General features: G+C 47.7%; 1 protein-coding gene across 2 annotated transcripts in view; it reads left to right on the top strand.

Moving 5' to 3' along the window:
• LOC134969129 (solute carrier family 22 member 6-A-like) overlaps positions 1-22,274 on the top strand; it is a 252,681-nt gene that overhangs the window by 135,048 nt on the left and 95,359 nt on the right. For both annotated transcript variants that reach the window (XM_063944858.1, XM_063944857.1), the window contains one exon: positions 14,683-14,786. In XM_063944858.1, coding sequence (XP_063800928.1) covers positions 14,683-14,786 — 104 coding nt within the window. The remainder of the gene's footprint in view (positions 1-14,682; positions 14,787-22,274) is intronic.

Below are 22,274 nucleotides of genomic sequence, written 5' to 3'. Positions count from 1 at the left end.
CCTTTCAGTTAAATCTCTAAACTTCATTACAAATCTCTACAGTTACTTATTTATGTCTGCATTATCCAGTTAACACACTTTACAGTTCAGCATCAAATCTTGTTTCTTTTGGACAATTCATCATTCATTCACAAGCCTGCTTAAAACTCAGTTCTATGAACATTTCCTCAATGTATCTTTAAGATTGTTCCTGCTTATCATTTCTACCACTTTATGCAATACGTCAGTTTATATATGGTGATTAATAATTTGTCATTTAACTCCTTACTGGAATTGTTGCTTATAATAAATATATGAAACTGAACTTTCTTCGTCCTCCCTGCTTTCATCATACCCCAGCACCTACACCTTTGGTTGGTCCAGGGTTAACGGATTCACAAAAACACCCGGCCCTGACAATTACAGTGTAGCATATGCAGCACAGACCATGCACTGACTGGCTTGGTGGTTCTGTTGTTTCAAGTTAATCTCCTCCAATTAGGACTCGTCTCTTACACACTCCTATGACAGTCTTTCTGTGCACAGCCACATATAACTGCCTTATGCGATGCATGTAAAGGTTCTAAAAATGTAGTTATTATTATCTTGTTTCTTTCTGCTGGATAATCTGACTCTTTAGTATGGGGGAAGTGGTGCAGTGAAGGAGTCAAACAAAATGATTTCTCAAGGGGAGATAGAAATAATATTTGGTAGTACGTTTTTTTTAAATTCAGGGTAAGGGAGCAACAGGGTATTCATTTTCTGTTCTGTCTATGGGTAACTGTGTCTGTGGAGTGGACCAGGGTGGCATGGGACAGAATTCCATGGGGTATATTTACTAAGATTCGTATTACTGTCGATTTGGAGGGAGATTAAACACGAATGACATCGAATGTGTGAATTTGCAACTTTTTGAATTTTTTACGCCTCATTTACTATGCTGTCGTATTCTGCATTTTCGTGTATTCCGATGTCAATGTCATTCATAATTTCGGCCAGTGTTTTACGGGAGTGATTAGTTAAACGCTGCCGAACTTAACACAATGAATCCCGGCCGGATCTGTGAGATCCGTGCAGGGCTTCATTGTGTACCTTAAAAAAAGTGTTTAAAGAGTTAAAAATCAGAAAAAAAAATGCGTGGGGTCCCCCCTCCTAAGTATAACCAGCATTGGGCTCTTTGAGCCGGTCCTGGTTGTAAAAATACGGGGGGAAAATTTACTGGGGATCCCCCATATTTTAACAACCAGCACCAGGCTTTGTGCCTGGTCCTGGAGCCAAAAATATGGGGGACAAAAGACGTAGGGGTCCCCCGTATGTTTCACATCAGCACCGGGCTGCACTAGTCAGCGAGATAAGGCCACAGCCAGTGGACACTTTTATATTGGTCCCTGCGGCCCTGGCATTAAATCACCAACTAGTCACCCCTGGCCGGGGTACCCTGGAGGAGTGAGAACTCCTTAAATCAAGGGGTCCCCCCCCTCCAGCCACCCAAGGGCCAGGGGTGAAGCCCGAGGTTGTCCTCCCCCATCCAAGGGCGGCGGATGGGGGGCTGATAGCCATAGTGTAAAAAAAAAGAATATTGTTTTTTGTAGCAGTACTACAAGTCCCAGCAAGCCTTCCCCGCAAGCTGGTACTTGGAGAACCACAAGTACCAACATGCAGGGGGAAAACGGGCCTGCTGGTACCTGCAGTACTACTACAAAAAATACCCAAATAAAAACAGAACACACACCTTGAAAGTACAATTTTATTAAACATACATGCACACTTACATACATACTTACCTATGTTGACACGAAGAGTCGGTCCCCTTCTCCACGTAGAGTCCACGGGGTACCTGTAAATAAAATTATACTCACAACAATCCAGTGTAGATCGTCCTCTTCTGTTTGTAATCCACGTACTTGGCAAAATAAAAAAACGAAAAACACGGACCACGCACTGAAAGGGGTCCCATGTTTACACATGGGACCCCCCGTGACTCCTATGAAAGAGGGTTCCTTCAGCCAATCAGGGAGTGCCACGTCATGGCACTCTCCTGATAGGCTGTGCGCTCCTGAGCTGTTAGTCAGGCGGCGCACTCGAGATACAATGTAGCGCATAGGCGCTCCATTGTATCTAATGGTGGGAGCTTTGCGGTCTGCGGTAGACCGCGAGGTTAAGTGGGGCCAACCATAAGAGTGTCCCCACTTAACCTCGCGGTCTACCGCAGACCGCAAAGTTCCCACCATTGGATACAATGGAGCGCCTATGCGCTACATTGTATCTCGAGTGCGCCGCCTGACTGACAGTTCAGGAGCGCACAGCCAATCAGGAGAGTGCCATGACGTGGCGCTCCCTGATTGGCTGAAGGGACCCTCTTTGACAGGAGTCATGTGTAAACATGGGACCCCTTTCAGTGCGTGGTCCGTGTTTTTTGTTTTTTTGCTTTTTGTTTTTTTATTTTGCCAAGTATGTGGATTACAAACAGAAGAGGACCGATCTACACTGGATTGTTGTGAGTATATTTTTTATTTACAGGTATCCCGTGGATTCTGCGTGGAGAAGGGGACCGACTCTTCGTGTCAACATAGGTAAGTATGTATGAATGTAGGTGTGCATGTATGTTTAATAAAATTGTACTTTCAAGGTGTGTGTGTTCTGTTTTTATTTGGGTATTTTTTTTGTAGTAGAACTATAGGTACCAGTGGGCCCGTTTTTCCCCCACATGCTGGTACTTGTGGTTCTCCAAGTACCAGCTTGCAGGGGAGGCTTGCTGGGACTTGTAGTACTGCTACAAAAAACAATATTCTTTTTTTTTACACTATGGCTATCAGCCCCCCATCCGCCGCCCTTGGATGGGGGGGGGCAACCTCGGTCTTCACCCCTGGCCCTTGGGTGGCTGGAGGGGGGGACCCCTTGATTTAAGGGGTTCCCACTCCTCCAGGGTACCCCGGCCAGGGGTGACTAGTTGGTGATTTAATGCCAGGGCCGCAGGGACCAATATAAAAGTGTCCCCCGGCTGTGGCATTATCTCACTGACTAGTGGAGCCCGGTGCCGGTGTGAAAAATACGGGGGACCCCTACGTCTTTTGTCCCCCGTTATTTTGGGACCAGGCACAGAGCCTGGTGCTGGTTGTTAAAATATGGGGGATCCCCAGTCATTTTTCCCCCCTGTATTTTTACAACCAGGACCAGCTCAAAGAGCCCGAGGCTGGTTATGCTTAGGAGGGGGGACCCCACGCAATTTTTTTTCCTGATTTTTAACACTTTCGCACCCCTTCCCACTGATAAACATGCACGGATCCGTGCATGACTACCGGAACACGGTAAAAAAAAGCAGGTCTGTTTTAAAACTGCTTTTTTTTTACGATTTGTATTTTTTCACGGCAGTGTTTGGCTTTTGCCGGCAGTGTTTGTGAATTAGATTTTTTTGTAAATTACCGAGTTGTATAAAATATTAGGCGTATTTGACCGATGGTGTATTCATTCGTATTTTTTTTCTTTAACTTCCAAAAAAATACGAATGCCCTCATCACTGCCGAGATTTTAGTTTAGTAAATTCCTGAGATGACACTTTGATGAAAAAACACCAAATCGGTCAAAATCGTGAGTTTAGGGGGTAATTCCAAGTTGATCGCAGCAGGAATTTAGTTAGCAATTGGGTAAAACCATGGGGGTAATTCCAAGTTGATCGCAGCAGGATTTTTGTTAGCAATTGGGCAAAACCATGTGCACTGCAGGGGAGGCAGATATAACATGTGCAGAGAGAGTTAGATTTGGGTGGGGTGTGTTCAATCTGCAATCTAATTTGCAGTGTAAAAATAAAGCAGCCAGTATTAACCCTGCACAGAAATAAAATAACCCACCCAAATCTAACTCTTTCTGCACATGTTATATCTGCCTCCCCTGCAGTGCACATGGTTTTGCCCAATTGCTATCAAAAATCCTGCTGCGATCAACTTGGAATTACCCCCCATGTGCACTGCAGGGGAGGCAGATTTAACATGTGTAGAGAGAGTTAGATTTGGGTGGGTTATTTTATTTCTGTGCAGGGTAAATACTGGCTGCTTTATTTTTACACTGCAAATTAGATTGCAGATTGAACACACCCCACCCAAATCTAACTCTCTCTGCACATGTTAAATCTGCCCTGCCTGCAGTGCACATGGTTTTGCCCAATTGCTAACTAAATTCCTGCTGCGATCAACTTGGAATTACCCCCTTAGTTAATATACCCCCATGTTTGCTTTTGATAGACATGAGTGTGCTCAGTGCTTGCTGACTCAAGGACTGTATTTGTATACACAAGTTTATATTGTATGTGTAATAATGTTGAATACAAGCAGGGAGAAGAGAAATTATAGTAGGGGCATATATTGGATGATAACTGTAAGTAGAGTAATATGGAGCTAGGAAATGCAGTGAGAAAGAAGTTCTACCATGGATGAAAATGGGTGCAGGGAATAAACCATTGTCTTGTATTTTGCCCAATGTAGTCTTAATTTGGTTCTGGTCTCAGGCGCTCCTTGTGGCATTGCCATGTCACTAGGGGCTAGATTCACCAAGTGGAATATTTTGCAATCTGCCACTTCTCTGTGGATTTGACCTCGAAAGTTAAAGAATCACCATTATTAAGTGCAAATCAGGGAATGTTATGTACTTAATATTCGTGCAGTTTTAGATTTCAAAGTCTAAACCACTATGAACCTGCACATTATAACACCTAGCCCTAGCTGTTTACTCCAGGTCAGCAGGCAGGGGTCCATGATTTAAATACCGGACTCGGCTTTTCCATATAAGGTGTAACGATTAGGTCCATGCTGACATAATTCTACTCTCTTGCTGGAGGAGGTAGGAAACACTACTTGTGTTGAGTGTCATGATTGGACAGGTGCCAGTCTTCCAAAAGCTCAATTCAGGAAAGCACTATACTATGGGAGTTCTTCAAATGATAAATTCTTCTGCTTCTTCTGGCATGACAATGAACCATGGTCTAAGGAAATAAGTTGATCATGCAGCACCACAGACAGTATGGACAAGGGAGGAGCCACGTGCCAGATAGTTGGAGCGCCCCCATATAATACATAATGGGCCTGAATCAGAGATCTTTTGCCGCAGCCACAACCGCATCTTTATACTAATGCCACGGCCCATGAACTTCCTAGTGAGACACCACCTGACTGCTGTCCTGATCCACCACTGTGCGCACAGTATATTAAGATGCACCATTGGTCGCATCATCAAAGATTGCACTAGGATTATGGAGGAGCAGATTCGCCGTCTGAACATGACCAGTGGTGTCAGTGCAGTTGCTGCCCGTGACTTTCACCCGTGATGCGTCCATGTCTGGCTAATCTCTCCCCACCATTACCACCCAGAAACCCCCACTGAAATTGCATGTATCTGTGTGCATTTATTGCATGCGCCGTGTGATTTGGAGGCATGTGCAGACTGACATCTCCACTGCACCCACCTCTGAATCAGGACCAATGTATGGAGGTAATCTCCATTTGCAGCCTGAAGTTGGCCGATCAAGTGATCAATGATCGGGTGGATTGGATAGGACTGAAATCAAAACTGAACGATCAAGAATATTTCTGCTGCGGGGTACACTGGGCTCCACAAGGATAGACATTGGGTGTAGAGTAGGATCTTGATCCGAAGCACCAACAGGCTCAAAAGGTTTACCCTTCCCAAGATGCATAGCGCCGCCTCCTATATCACCCCTCCTCCGTGCACATGAGCTCAGTTTGTAGTTGGTGCTTGCAGTGCAAGCATGTAACAGGAAGAGCTGCTCACAGCAGCTCTATAAAAGCTTTTTCTGAGGAAAAAAGAAGACTACAAGGGCTGCAGCAGAGGCACAGATTGTGCTGGATGTCAGTAGACATTGCCTGCTGCAGCTCCATCTCTCCCCCAGCGGCACTGTACACTCCCGAACCCTGGTTGCCGGGTACCTACAGCGGAGGCTCCGGTTTTCTTCACGTTAGACACACACGGCTGGGGCTCTCCAGGATCGCGTGGCCGCGCTTCGGGAGGTGGTAAGTGGGTCCCGCTTGCGGGACCCGGTCTTTATCGCGATCCGGCGCGGTCAGTGGACACTGTGGCAGTACACGCGATCCCACTAGATCACCAGGACATGGGCGCAGGTCAGGTTTTCTCTCTAAACCGTTTTTTATATCGCCCACAATACCTGGTGGTTTTGCCAGCAGAGGGGATAAGGCTTAGACCTGAAGCCCCTCCCCCAGCCCCAGGGCGCCATTTCCAGCAAGTGTTCCCGCCCTGGAGCTGCATTTCTGTCTTTTCCTCACTCCCTGTCAGTGTCTGCGGCGCCATTATTCCTCAGTTCACTGTTCCTGGGCATCTTGGGCAAATCCTCCTATGTAAAGCCGCCTGGTTGTCAGCGCTGTGCCTTTACATGACAGTATTCTACCTGCCTTTTTAGACAGTGATAGTTAAGAAAGAGTGCGTTTAGTCAGGGTTTTATAGTACAATTACCCTGTGATATACATCCAGTTCTTACTGTGTACTGTTATATCTATTGTTATATAGCTGTGTAAGCTAGTCCAGTGCAGTATTATTGTCAGTAATAACCTCTGCATTGTACAAACTGTGACTTTCTGTGTGTGCATTTGATAGCTGAGTGGTGTCCATTTTGTGTCTTTCACTCAACTTGCTATCCCTATATTCCATAACCTGAGGGGGCTTTGTGCGTCAGCTGTTATCTAATATAGGATGTTCACAAAGATATACTGTATTACGTATTTTTCTATGTGATTTAGTCACCATATCTCTCCTTTATCTCTGCTAGTGCTGACTACACTGCGCAGGGGTTTGGGTTTAGGGATATAGTGCTGCTGATAATTGTACTGGGTTACCTCATTCTGCAAGTTATATCATGTCTGCTTCTGAGGGTAACGGTTCTGGGGCTGAACACACTGCTGGTGTTGCTGAAGCCACAGGCACATATGAGGAGAATATAGCAGCTGTGGGTTCTGGTTCTGGGGGCTCCTTACCCCCCAGTGGGACTGTGGCAACGGAGGCACATACTGACCCACCGTGGGCCGCTTTTTCCACGCTTCTGTATACGCTAGTTCATAAACTAACACCCCCTATGGGACCCCCAATGCCGGTACAACCGTATGTGGTCCCTGCAGCTAACCCGCCGTGGGCGGACGATTTATCTGCTCAATTAAAGAAGTTGAACTAGTCCCTGACTACTAAAATGTCTGACCAACGCTCGCCTAAGTCCAAGAGGTCCTCTAAGCGAGCGCTTGTTTCCTCACAATCCAATGCTACCACTGACACAGGGGCGGAACTACTGGCAAGGCAGCCAGTGCATTGCACTGGGGCCCCGCCGCACTCAAGGGCCCACAGCCGCCGGCATTACAATGAGTCACAATGACTCATTGTATCATGCCGCCGCGGCCGCACACCAGCGCTCCCGTCGGGTCTGCGTCCCGCCGCCCGCCCGTCGTAACGAACAGATCAGGGCACTAGGGCAGCAGCCGCAGCACCAGACACGCTGCCGCGGCTGCCGCCTCTGTAACACACTCAGCGGCAGCCCGGCTGAAGGGGAAGGAGCAGGAGGGGTCCCGGCCGAAGAGGGAGGAGGGTCCGTCCCTCCCTCATACAAACAGGTCTCACTGTGACTGGCTGCTGCTGCTGGAGGGAATGCTCTCTCCAGCGCCTCCTCCTCCACACGTCCTCCTCCTCCTCCTATAATAAAATGCTGCTGCAGTGCTGCAAGATCATGATGTCAATCAGGAAAGCGAGGAGGGGCAGCTAACTCAGCTCCTCCCCCTTCCTGTTTATATTCCGCCCCTCCCTCGGCTTCCTCTCTCTCTCTCTCTCTCTCTCTCTCTCTCTCTCTCTCTCTCTCTCTCTCTCTCTCTCTCTCTCTGTTTGGGCGCCGGGGATCTGACAAGCATCACGCCAAGATCTCGTGGCCGTCCCCGGCGCCCACTGTCATAATGGGAGGGACTGGGAGGGAGGGAGAGAGAGGAGCTGGAGCTGCTGGTCATTCCCTAATTTCCCTATGTGCATGGTGAGTCTCCAGCCCGGGAATCGTCTGACGCTGCACTGAGGAGCCTGAGCCAGCGGAGAGGGTAAGTATAATTCTTCTTTCTTTCTGTCTCTTTCTTTCTTTCTTTCTTTGTTGGGACTGCCTGCCGCTATGTGTAAAAATGGGGGACTGCCTGCCGCTATGTGTAAAAATGGGGGACTGCCTGCCGCTATGTGTAAAAATGGGGGACTGCCTGCCGCTATGTGTAAAAATGGGGGACTGCCTGCCGCAATGTGTAACAAGGGCACGCTGTCTGCCGTTATGTGTAAAAAGGGGACGCTGTCTGCCGTTATGTGTAAAAAGGGGACACTGTCTGCCGTAATGTGTAAAAAGTGCACGCTGTCTGCCGTAATGTGTAAAAAGTGCACGCTGTCTGCCGTAATGTGTAAAAAGGGGGACGCTGTCTGCCGTAATGTGTAAAAAGGGGATGCTGTCTGCCATACTGTGTAAAAAGTGCACGCTGTCTGCCGTAATGTGTAAAAAGGGGGACGCTGTCTGCCGTGATGTGTAAAAAGGGGGATGCTGTCTGCCGTACTGTGCACCGTTTTATGAATTGGTATTATTTTGTGGCCACACCCCTTCCCCACGAAGCCACGCCACTATGTATTTTTGCGCGCGCCTACGGCGCGCACTGCCCCTGTTTTCCATGCAGGGGTGGGGCTCCGATGCCGTTTCTTGCACACAGTGCTAAAATGTCTAGTTACGGCACTGTTGCTAGGTATCCATTTCTCTGGCACTGAGCAGGTCCCCCTCACCAGATCCTCTCCAGGGGTGAGGGGGTGGACTTGGATGGGATGTGGGGGGGGGGGCCCCCAAAGCATTTTGTCGCACCTGGGCCCACCGCTCGCTAGTTCCGCCACTGCACTGACACCTCGTTTGATGAAGACGGCACTTACACTGACCCCACAGGTTCTGACTCAGATACGGCTGATGGGGAGGGTAGTTCACATGTGGATGTTCCTGATCTTTTGGAGGCTATTAAGTTAATTCTGCAGATTACGGATGATCCCGAGTCATCCGTCCCTCCTAAGAAACCAGATAGGTACAAGCATCAGAAGGTGGTTAAACAAGTTTTACCTTACTCTGATCACCTAGTGGATATACGTCAGGAACCCTGGGAAAACCGGGTACGAAGTTTGTGCCTCAAATGAAGATGCTGGCTCGCTATCCCCTCGCGCCAGAGCTGTCTAAGAATTGGGAAACGCCTCCTCCAGTGGACTCACATGTGGCTAGGATGGTTGTTTCCTCAGCTCTAACTGTCACTGCCGTCACGTCTCTAAAAGAGCCTACGGATAAACGTGTGGAGGGTTGTCTGAAAGCGATTTACACCCTCACGGGTGCTGCACAAAGGCCCACTATTGCAGCTACATGGGCTGCAGAGGCTATTGAAGCATGGGCCTTGGAGTTAGAAGCTGAAATCTCCTCTGACCATGCTAGACAATGCTTGTCATATATTGTCACAGCTTCTCGATATATTAAAAAGGCGGCTTCTGATGCCGGTATCCTAGCAACCAAGGCCTCTACTACGTCAGTCCTGGCTCGCCGGATATTGTGGCTGAGATCCTAGCCTGGGGATCTGGACTCTAGAAAAACCCTGGAGGTACTCCCTTTCGAGGGAGATATTCTGTTTGGGGAGGACTTAAACAAGATAGTGGCTGACTTGGCTACTGCCAAAACTGCCTGTCTGCCTAATACCGCTCCTTCTGTGTCGAAGGCTAAAGGTTCGTCCTTTCGCCCCTTTCGTCCTCCAGGTAAAGCAAAAGGTCAGGCGTACCATAAGCAGGCCCGCACTTCCAAACCTGGTAAGCCGAAGCCCAAAAGAGCCTGGGCTGCCCGTCAGCCAGCTGCCAAGACCGATAAGCCTGCCACATGACTGGGCAGGCCTCCCTCTGGGGGATCCCAGGTTGGGGGGCCGGCTTCTAGGGTATACCCAGGAATGGTTGAAGACCACTTCAGATGCCTGGGTACGGGAAGTCGTCACTCGAGGTTACGCCATAGCCTTGAAAAACCGACCCCCTCATCGATTTTGCCTGACAGACGTCCCTTTGGACCAGACAAAAAACTCTACACTCGGTGGTACAGACCCTCCTGGATACAGGAGTCGTAGTACAGGTGCCCCTTGCTCAGAGGGGCCGGGGGTACTATTCTCTGCTGTTTCTAGTCCCGAAACCGAATGGGTCCTCCCGGCCCATTCTCAACCTCAAGGCATTGAACAGGTTTGTGAAGATTTCCAAGATCCTTATGGAAACCCTTCGCTCTATAGTTCTGGCCTTAGAACCTGGGGACTACATGGTCTCCCTGGACATACAGGATGCTTACCTGCATATTCCTATAGCAGTGTCACATCAACAATACCTGAGGTTTGCTATTGGCAACATCCATTACCAGTTTCGGGCATTACCTTTTGGTTTAACAACGGCTCCGCGAGTCTTGGCGGTGATGACGGTGGTACTCCGCTGTCAAGGGGTCAGGATACTGCCGTATCTGGACAACTTGTTAATCCTGGCAAATTCCCCAGATCTTCTCCTACGTCATCTGGATATGACGGTCCAGTTTCTACAAGCCCACGGGTGGCTCATCAACTGGAAGAAATCCTCCCTGGTCCCTGCTCAGAGCATGGTGCACCTGGGAGCGCTGTTAGACACTCATAACCAGAGGTTGTTCTTGTCTCAGGAGAAAGTCCTGAAGCTTCAGGACAGGATTCGTTGCTTCCTTTCTCGTCCGCAAGTGTCGATACATTCGGCAATGCAGGTGCTGGGCCTCATGGTATCAGCATTCGACATGGTGGAGTATGCTCAATTCCATTCTCGCCCCCTCCAGAGGCTAATTCTAGCCAAGTAGGATGGCCTGCCTCACCGGATCAGGTCTCACATGATCTCATTGACTTCGGAGGTTCGTCTGTCGCTGCTCTGGTGGCTCCAGGACCAACAATTGTGCAGGGGCCGTCCCTTCTGGATATCCAACTGGGTCCTGTTGACGACAGATGCCAGTCTAAGAGGTTGGGGCGCGGTGCTGGAGCAGCACTCCCTTCAGGGTCGGTGGACCAAGGAGGAATCTCTCCTCTCGATCAACATTCTGGAATTGCGGGCGGTCTTCAATGCGTTGAACCTGGCCCAGCATTTAATTCAGAACCGTCCTGTTCAAGAACAATCGGACAACGCCACCACAGTGGTTTACATAAATCATCAAGGCGGCACTCGAAGCTGTTTGGCAATGAAGGAAGTCTCATGGATTCTACGTTGGGCGGAACGCCATCTATCGGCAATATTCACACCGGGAGTCCTGAATTGGGAAGCAGACTTTCTCAGTCATCAGGACGTGCATGCCGGCGAGTGGGGCCTCCATCCAGAAGTGTTTCAACTCCTCGTGGAAAAGTGGGGTCTTCCAGATGTGGATCTGATGGCGTCTCGACACAATTACAAGGTTCCGGTCTTCGGAGCAAGGACAAGGGATCCTCAAGCAGCATTCGTGGATGCGCTAGCGGTGCCGTGGAGGTTTCGGCTGCCGTACGTGTTCCCTCCGGTGTCACTCCTGCCCAGGGTAATTCGGAAGTTCAAGCAAGAAAAAGGAAATCTGCTTCTCATAGCTCCAGCGTGGCCCAGACGGCACTGGTTCTCAGACCTGCAGGGCCTATCGTCGGAGCGTCCAATTCTACTTCCACAATGCCCAGACCTCCTCGTACAGGGCCCCTGTGTCTACCGGGACCTAGCCCGGCTGTCTTTGACGGCGTGGCTCTTGAAGCTTACGTCTTGAGGGCTAAGGGTTTTCTGAGGCGGTCATTAAAACTATGTTGCGGGCCTGGAAACCGGCATCTGCTCGGATTTACCATAGGGTCTGGCATTTCTATTTTGTTTGGTGCGCATCTAACAATTATGACGCTTCCAAGTTTAGTACAGCCAAGCTTTTGGCTTTTCTGCAGCAAGGTCTAGAGTTAGGCCTGCGTCTGGCCTCCCTCAAGGTTCATATTTCTGCCTTGTCGGTGTGGTTTCAGAGAAAAATTGCGACTTTACCTGATGTTCATACTTTCACTCAGGGTGTGTTGCATATCCAACCTCCCTATTTCCCGCCTGTGGCTCCTTGGGACTTGTCAGTGGTTTTGGAGGTGTTGCAAAAACCTCCATTTGAACCCTTGGTTCAGCTGACCTTAAGTGGCTTTCCTTTAAGGTGGTGTTCTTGCTGGCTATTGCCTCTGCTAGAAGAGTGTCAGATCTGGGTGCCTTGTCTTGTAGTTCCCCATATCTGATTTTTCACCGTGACCGGGCGGTTCTTAGGACTCGTCCCGGATATTTACCTAAGGTGGTTTCTTCGTTCCACCTTAATCAGGAGATTGTGGTTCCGGCCTTTGTCTCTCCTGATTTGTCTTCCAAAGAGCGATCTTTGGATGTGGTACGGGCTCTCCGTATCTATGTGAAGAGAACTGCTTCTGTTAGGAAATCTGATTCTCTCTATATTCTGTTTGGATTTCACAAACGGGGCTGGCCTGCTCATAAGCAGACTTTGGCCAGATGGATTAGAATGGTGATTGCACATGCTTATGTGAGGGCTGGTCTGTCAGCTCCTGCTCACATTAAGGCCCATTCTACTCGGTCTGTTGGACCTTCTTGGGCGGCCCGCCGTGGTGCGACCCTTGAACAATTGTGCATGGTGGCTACGTGGTCCTCAGTGAACACGTTCATTAGGTTCTATGCCTTCGATACCGCCGCTTCCCAGGATGCTTCCTTTGGACGCCGGATTCTTGTGCCCGCTACAGTGCGTCCCCTCCCATAAGGAACTGCTTTAGGACATCCCCAATGTCTATCCTTGTGGAGCCCAGTGTACCCCGCAGCAGAAAACGAGTTTTATGGTAAGAACTTACCTTTGTTAAAACTCTTTCTGCGAGGTACACTGGGCTCCACAAGGCGCCCACCCTGACGCACTTAGCTTCTTTGGGTTGGTATGGCATTAGCCGCTGACACTTCTCCTGTCGGGAGGGTGTGGTGTTTGTGGCAACTGGCAGTTGTCTCTTTTACTTGCTACTGCATTGGGCTGGTTAACAAAACTGAGCTCCTGTGCACGGAGGCGGGGTGATATAGGAGGCGGCGCTATGCATCTTGGGAAGAAGGTCAAAGCTTTTGAGCCTGTTGGTGCTTCGGATCAAGATCCTACTCTACACCCAATGTCTATCCTTGTGGCGCCCAGTGTACCTCGCAGAAAGAGTTTTAACAAAGGTAAGTTCTTACCATAAAACTCGTTTTTTCAACCATTTTCTAGCTGTGAATGATCATCATTCAGTATCTAACATCGATAATTGTTCAAACCAGGCATGTAGTTGTTTGGCTTACACGATTATCATGCAGTGTATGTCCATCTGTATTATCTGTTGAATTGATACACCAGATGCTGACCTATCTCTTGTTCTACTAGTTAAGATGAAGTGGGGTATTAGAGTATTATTTAGTTCTGTGTGCAGTTCTTATGTAAGGCTTTATATCTAGCTTCGGTGGAAATGTCTTTCCTCCAGGTATTCCGGATTTTCTCCCATACTTCAAATCTATACTGGTAGCTTAATTGGTTCCGACAAAACAATTAACCCTAGTGTGGTTGTGTATGTGTACAAGTGGTAGGGAATATAGCATAGGCTTATCTATAATGGGAGCAAGTTGTGCGGTGCACACCCTGTACCCGTATAATTATACGTGGCCATTTTCCCGGTGATTTGCACATGAGCAATAGAGATGTCCCCAGGAACAAGGCACAACGCCATTTCTCGCAGACCTGCCCAGGTGCAGTAGACTCTGGCATAAAGCCAGAGCCTACTCACTGCCAGACCTGCACGGAACCTGCACACAGGCCTCCTCCTTTCTTAAAGCACCCCTGGAATATAGATTGCAAACTCCATCTTGGTCAGGGACTGATGTGAATGACCAAATGTTCTCTGCAGAATATGAGCCTAATGCTTATGCAGATGCAATTTTGCTGCTGTGTAATTGCAAAAATATGCTAGTTACTCAGAAGCAGTCTGCTTCTCACATCCGCCACTTTCATTCAAAAGCAGAAACATTGAACTTAGATGACTCTACCATCGACCTCTTGAATAAGTCTATTCTGTCAAAGGCAATGTTTGGGGGGAGGTAACGGTGCACAGTTAGACAAGTGCAGGCATTTCCGGATCGTTATCTTGCCATTATCTGGGCGTGTCAAATTCTGCAAATGCAAATTCACTGGCAGTTGGAGAGCTGTCGGCGTGTCAGGAGAACTGCTCTGTCTACGTCAAGAGGCCGATGGTTCCGCTTTTGCACGCAAACAGCAGGCGTCTCTAAGCATAAGACGGTATTTGGGTCACCTGTCACTCACTTTGCAAATAAATCCTCTGTGTGCGCTAAACCGCTATTCAATCTCAGCAAGTGCGCAATGCAGCTCCTTGCACAGTGGCAAATAATCACTACAACTGTGTACATCATCAGCATAGTGTACAACTGTCAATCAGGCCCAATGTGTGCACTATACAAACAACTGGTAATAAATAAATAACCCCAAAACTGCAAATTTTATATGTAATTGTCTAAAACAAAGTTACGATATATTTCATATCAAAAACTGACTTTGTTTACTGTGGGGACTGAAAAATAGGGAAATAAGGAAAATAGGAAATAAGAATTAATTATGTGTCTCTGTTGCAGTGGGATTTGGTCTGTAACCAGCGCAAAATGAGACAGGTAGCTCAGTCAATTTACATGGCAGGGGTTCTTGTTGGCGCTTTCGTGCTTGGGAGTTTGTCTGACAGGTAATATTCTAACTAAAGTAGAGAATAATGCACATTTACTGCTCTGTTGTATGCTTGTATATAAATACTGCTATTAACATGTACTCGTCTGCAAACAGGAGTCATCCAAGTTTTTTACCTAATCTAATCTTCATGAAAACGCAGCCAATCACATGATCGATTTACATCATGTCACCAATTCCTACAGAACCCGCCATTGGCTACATACTGTTTGTGTAGGCAAGGGAGATGTACTAAGTAGTGAAAACAGAGGAGAAGTGAGCCAGTGGAGAAGTGTGCCATGGCAACCAATCAATCAACACTGATGTAACATTTATAATGTGCATACTATAAAAGTATATAGAGCAGCTGATTGGTTACCATGGAGAATTTTTCCACTGGCTCACTTCTCCACTCTTTTCACTGCTTAGTTCATCTCTGCCTAAGGTACAACCAGACACATAACCTTTTCTGTCTTGCACTCAGAAGGAGTTGTCCTGAAGCTTTTTGGGGGAACATGATTAAAACGCAAAACGTAATATAGAAAGTACATAAACAAATTGCTGTCCAAAGCTTTTTATATTTACGGAAATGCTCCTCTTGGTCCATGGTAGGCAAACTTATGTATAAAACAGTGAGGTGCAATGTCTCTTTATTACATGTGTCTCTTATGTGTGTATGACTGTTCTATTTACATTTTCTCATACGTCCTAGAGGATTCTGGGGTCCACTTCAGTACCATGGGGTATAGACGGTTCCGCAGGAGCCATGGGCTCTTTAACACTTTTCAAGGGTGTGAACTGGCTCCTCCCTCTATGCCCCTCTTCCAGACCTCAGTTTAGAAAATGTGCCCAAGCAGACTGGATGCACTCCAGGGGAGCTCTACTGAGATTCTCTGAAAAGACTTATGTTAGGTTTTTTATTTTCAGGGAGAACTGCTGGCAACAGTCTCCCTGCTTCGTGGGACTTAGGGGGCAGAAGTAGGAACCAACTTCCTGAATAGTTTCATGGCTCTGCTTCTGGCTGACAGGACACCATTAGCTCCTGAAGGGAACTGAACGCTACCTGCGGCTATGTGCTCACTCCCACAGCCCGCCATCATCCCCCTTACAGAGCCAGAAGACAGGTGAGTGTAAGAAGAATTCTTCAGACATCGTGACGGCTAAAAGGTACCGCGCAGCGGGCATGAACGCTGCGCGCCATGCTACCCACACATACACAGGCACTGCAGGGTGCAGGGCGCTGGGAGGGGGGGGGCGCATGGCAGCATGAAACCTAGTAAAACTGGCAAATAAAAGGGCATAAGATACTGAGGCACAGTCCTACCCCCGCCAGTATAAAAAAATTGCCTCATAAATGCTGAGGAGAAACGCGCCATTACGGGGGCGGGGCTTCCTCCTCAGTCAGCCAGCACACTGCTCTACGCCATTTTCTCTCCTTCCAGGCTGCAAAGAAGAACGCTGGTCCTCCTCCACTGCTGAACCAAGTATCAGGGTGCAAAACAGGGGGGGCACAGTGAAATTTGGTGCTATATATTGTGTGATTACCATTATAAAAGCGCTGCATGTCAGTGGGCATTTTGTGTTTCACAGACAATTTATTACTGGCGCTGGGTTGTGACCTGGCAAATCCTATCTGTGTCCTTCTGACAGATTTTACTGTGGGTCTGTCTACTATAAGCCCCGGAGTGTCTGTGGTGTGTTTCTGCACGTGTGTGACATGTCTAAAGCAGGGAGCTCTTCCCCTGAGGGAGCCATTTTAGGGACACAGAGTTGTAATGTGGTGGCGCTGCCGGCACACCACGAGCCTGAATGGGTGAAAGAATTACGTGATAGTGTGAATCATATCAGTAAGAGATTAGATAAGTCTGATTCTCATGCAGAGAGCTGGAGAAAATCAGTGGAAGATGTGATTTTTCATAGTTCTGCCTTTTCATCCGCAGGCGACCCCTCTGGGTCACATAAGAGACCATTTACACAAATAGTACATACTGTTACCGACACGGACTCTGATTCCTGTGTCGACGATAGTGATTCCAGGGAGATAGATCCTAAATTGGCAAAAAGCATTCAATATATGATTGTTGCTATAAAGGAAGTTTTGGAAGTTACGGAAGCCCCTCCTGTACCTCAGGAGAAGGCATATTTTTTATAAAGAAAGAAAAATTAATGTAACTTTCCCTCCTCATGAGCTTAATACTCTGTTTGAGGGAGTTTGGGTAAACCCTGAAAATAAATTTCAGATTCCCAAAAGGATTCAGGTTGCTTATCCTTTCCCGGCAGAGGACAGGAAAAGATGGGAGTCACCCCCCCATATCAGACAGTGCCCTGTCAAGATTAACTAAAAAGGTGATTCTCCCTGCACCTGGGACGGCTTCACTGAAGGAGCCGGCAGACCGCAAGTTGGAGACTACGTTAAAATCTATTTATGTGGCCAATGGTACGTTGCTCAGGCCCACCATAGCTTGCGCGTGGGTTAGTAGGGCTATCGAAAAATGGTCAGATAACTGGTCATCAGAAATTGACTCGATAGATAGAGATGAGATACTCCTAACGTTAGGTCATATCAACGACGCTGCTGCATACATGCTAGAAGCCATGAAATAAATTGGACTCTTGGGTTCAAAAGCCGCTACCATGGCAGTATCAGCTCGGAGGGCATTGTGTATTCGCCAGTGGAATGCTGATGCAGATTCCAAAAGAAATATGGAGGCTCTCCCGTATAAAGGTGAGGCCTTGATTGGAGATGGGCTGGATGCGTTAGTCTCTGCGGCTACCGCAGGTAAGTCGACATTCTTGCCTTATGCTCCTGCACCGGCGAAAAAGACACAGCACTCTCACATGCAGTCCTTTCGGCCCAACAAATACAAAAAGGCCAAAGGTTCCCCTTTCTTTCCAGGTAGAGGAAGGGGAAGAGGAAAGAAATTCCGTCTCCAGGATCACAGGAGCAGAAATCAACCCCTGCTTCTGCCAAATCTGCAGCATGACGCTGGGGCTCCCTTGCGGGAGTCCGCTCGGGTGGGAGCACGTGTGAAACTTTTCAGTCAGATCTGGCTTCAATCTGGCCTGGACCCATGGGTCTTACAAATAGTGTCCCATGGATACAAACTGGAGTTTCAAGACGTCCCCCCATGCCGATTTTTCAAATCGACCTTGACAGCTTCTCTTCCAGACAGAGAAGTCGTAACAGCTGCAATTAAAAAATTATGCCAGGATCAAGTCATTGTCCTGGTACCCTTGTCACAGCAAGGAGAAGTGTTTTATTCAAGCCTTTTCGTAGTTCCGAAGCCGGACGGCTCGGTCAGACCAATTTTGAACCTGAAAAATCTGAATCTCTACCTCAAAAGGTTCAAGTTCAAGATGGACTCTCAGAGGGCAGTGATTTCCAGTCCGGAGGAAGGGGAATTCATGGTGTCAGTAGACATAAAAGATGCTTACTTGCATGTTCCCATTTATCCTCCTCACCAAGCTTATCTGAGATTCGCAGTACAGGATTGCCATTACCAGTTCCAGACATTGCCGTTCGGGCTCTCCACGGCACTGAGGGTATTAACCAAGGTGATGGCAGAGATGATGGTCCTCCTTTGACAACAAGGAGTCAATATAATACCTTACCTGGACGATCTCCTGATAAAAGCGAAATCCAGGAAACGGTTGGTGCAGAACATTGCACTCTCCCTGTCAGTACTCCAACAACACGGTTGGATCATGAATTTTCCGAAGTCACAATTGGAACCGACGACAAGATTGTCCTTTCTGGGGATGATACTGGACACAGAAGTACAGAGAGTATTTCTTCCAGTAGAAAAGGCTCTGGAAATCCAGAGAATGGTCAAACTAATTTTGAAACCAACAAGAGTGTCAATACATCAATGCATTTGGTTGTTGGTGAAAATGGTGGCGGCCTGCGAGGCCATACAGTTTGTCTGATTCCATGCCAGAGTATTCCAGTGGGACCTGTTGGACAAGTGATCCGGATCCCACCTACACATGCACCGGAAGATAATACTGTCCTCCAAAGCCAGGATTTTGCTCCTGTGGTGGCTACACAGTTCTCACCTACTAGAGGGACGCAGGTTTGGGATTCAGGACTGGGTCCTAGTAACCACGGATGCAAGTCTCCGAGGCTGGGGAGCAGTCACACAGGGGGAACGCTTCCAAGGAAAATGGTCAAGTCAGGAAACCTGCCTTCACATAAACATTCTGGAATTGAGAGCCATTTACAACGGCCTTCTACAAGCGGTACATCTTCTTCAAGATCAACCCGTGCAGATCCAGTCGGACAATGTAACAGCAGTCGCATACATAAACCATCAAGGCGGAACGAAAAGCAGAGCGGCAATGGCAGAGGTGACAAAGATCCTCCTCTGGGCAGAAAGGCATGCAAGAGCTCTGTCAGCAATTTTCATTCCGGGAGTGGACAACTGGGAAGCAGACTTCCTCAGCAGACACGATCTCCATCCAGGAGAGTGGGGCCTCCACCAAGAAGTCTTCACAGAGGTGACAAGTCTTTGGGGAGTTCCTCAAGTAGACATGATGGCATCTCGTCTCAACAAGAAGCTTCAGAGATATTGTTCCAGGTCGAGAGACCCTCAAGCAATAGCAGTGGATGCACTGGTTTCGGTCGGTATATGTCTTCCCTCCACTTCCACTGATACCGAAAGTTCTAAAAATCATAAGAAGAACAAGGGTTCAAGCAATCCTCATTGCCCCAGACTGGCCAAGGAGGGCTTGGTATCCAGATCTTCAGGAGTTGCTTATAGAAGATCCTCGGCCTCTTCCAACTCGCGAGGACCTGCTACAGCAGGGGCCATGTGTGTATCAAGATTTACTGCCGCTACGTTTGACGGCATGGCTGTTGAACGCCGGATCCAAGCCCGAAAGGGTATTCCCAAAGAAGTCATCCCCACTCTTATTCAGGCCAGGAAAGGAGTAACGTCTAAACATTACCACCGTATTTGGAGAAAAGTCTCCTACGGAGGAGTTTCAGTTGGGACGTTTTCTCCATTTTCTGCAGGCTGGTGTGGATGCGGGCCTAAGATTGGGTTCAATCAAGGTCCAGATTTCGGCTTTGTCAGTTTTCTTTCAAAAACAATTGGCCGCCCTTCCAGAAGTTCAGACGTTCGTGAAAGGGGTGCTGCACATCCAGGCCCCCTTTGTGCCTCCAGTGGCACCATGGGACCTTAATGTGGTGTTGCATTTCCTTCAATCGGATTGGATTGAACCTCTACAAGAGATAGAATTGAAGTTTCTCACTTGGAAAATGGTGATGCTTTTGGCATTGGCATCCGCAAGGCGGGTGTCTGAGTTGGGGGCCTTGTTTCACAAAAGCCCTTACCTGATCTTCCATGAAGATAGGGCAGAGTTGAGAACTCGCCAACAATTTCTTACAAAGGTGGTTTGGTCTTTTCATATGAACCAAACTATTGTGGTGCCAGTGGCTACTGACATTTTCACTGAGTCAAAGTCTCTTGATGTGGTTAGAGCGTTGAAAATTTATGTCACAAGAACAGCTCGGATACGGAAAATAGAGGCTCTGTTTGTCCTGTATGCTCCCAACAAGATTGGGTGACCTGCTTCTAAGCAGACTATTGCGCGCTGGATCAGAGGGACGATTCAGCACGCTCATTCCACGGCAGGATTGACGATACCGAAGTCGGTAAATGCCTATTCTACTAGAAAGGTGGGCTCATCCTGGGCGGCTGCCCGGGGGGTCTCTGCATTACAACTTTGCTGAGCAGCTACTTGGTCAGGGTCAAACACGTTTGCTAAGTTCTACAAGTTTGACACCTTGGCCGATGAGGACCTCAAGTTTGGTCAATCGGGGCTGCAGGGTCATCCGCACACTCCCGCCGGTACTGGAGCTTTGGTATAACCCCATGGTACTGAAGTGGACCCCAGCATCCTCTAGGACGTATGAGAAAATAGGATTTTAATACCTACCGGTAAATCCTTTTCTCCTAGTCCATAGAGGATACTGGGCACCCAACCCAGGCACTCATTCTGAGTTGTTCGCTCGCTAGCTGCTTTTAGCAGCATTGCACACGCTAAGCCGCCGCCCTCTGGGAGTGTATGTTAGCTTAGCAGAATTGCGAACGAAAGAGTCGCAGAATTGCGAATAGAAATTTCTTAGCAGTTTCTGAGTAGCTCCAGACTTACTCAGCCATTGCGATCAGTTCAGTCAGTTTCGTTCCTGGTTTGACGTCACCCATCGTTCGCCCAGACACTCCCCCGTTTCTTCAGACACTCCCGCGTTTTTCCCAGAAACTCCAGCGTTTTTTCATACACGCCCAGTTTCTGCCCAGAAACACCCACTTCCTGTCAATCACACTACGATCACCAGAACGATGAAAAATCCTCGCTATGCCGTGAGTAAAATACCAAACTTTTGTGTAAAATAACTAACCGCATGCCCTCTGCGAACCTTGCGCATGCGCAGTAAGCGACTGATCGCAATATAGCAAAAATCGGCAACGAGCGAACAACTCGGAATGACCACCCTAGTGCGTACTTTACCTGCAGTAGTTACTTTGTTGTAGTTACACAAGTGTTGTGTTACAGTTATTTTCAGCATGTTGCTGCAAGTGGTTCATGCCTGTTGGCGTGTGTTATGTTGAATGCCATGTTGTGCGGCATGGTTGAGGTGTGAGCTGGTATGAATCTCACCGTTAAATGAAAAGTAAATCCTTTCCTCGAAATGTCCGTCTCCCTGGGCACAGTTCCTATACTGAGGTCTGAAGGAGGGGCATAGAGGAAGGAGCCAGTTCACACCCTTGAAAAGTCTTAAAGTGCCCATGGCTCCTGCGGAACCGCCTATACCCCATGGTACTGAAGTGGACCCCAGCATCCTCTATGGACTAGGAGAAAATAATTTACCGGTAGGTATTAAAATCCTATTTTTTATATATGTCAAGAACTGCATTTTTTCACCCCTTGAAGGTCCGGAGGAGCACCATTAAAATCTAAGTGATACTCATGAAATTAATGATTAGTGGCACCATCTGAATAGCTGTAAACTTCTAGCACTTTTGCGGGAAGGAAAATGCCGGTGGGTGTAAGACCCATACAATTGGCACCCAATCTGGAGGAGCTACTACATCTCCTGTTCAAGGTCAGATGGTCCCACTTCAACTGTAGGTTAGGATCAGCAGTCTCTCTTTTTTTTTTTTCCTCCATAAATTTTTCCTCAAGTAGGACCAAAGCTGTTTACTTGACCTTTCAATTTACAGCATTCATGACCAACTTTTACAATAAGGAAAATGGTGGCTTGTATTTAACTTATGGATGGCATAATTAGGCATACATATAGCTATTTTTTAATTGTTTGTATGGCTAACATAAGAAATAACTTATAGACCATCAGGGCACAAAACATTAACCACGTCATGAAAATATATAAAAATCAAGTTAATAATGGAAAATACAAAACAATTTATAATGTTTAGAATAAAGGGATTTCCTTTATTTAGTTTACTTTGATTCTTTTGGGTTGTACTTATTAACCATGAAG

The sequence above is a fragment of the Pseudophryne corroboree genome, chromosome 11 (assembly GCF_028390025.1).
Source record: "Pseudophryne corroboree isolate aPseCor3 chromosome 11, aPseCor3.hap2, whole genome shotgun sequence".
Taxonomy (NCBI): Eukaryota; Metazoa; Chordata; class Amphibia; order Anura; family Myobatrachidae; genus Pseudophryne; species Pseudophryne corroboree.
The sequence above is the reverse complement of the archived record's forward strand: the minus strand, read 5'-3'. Positions and strand labels throughout refer to the sequence as shown.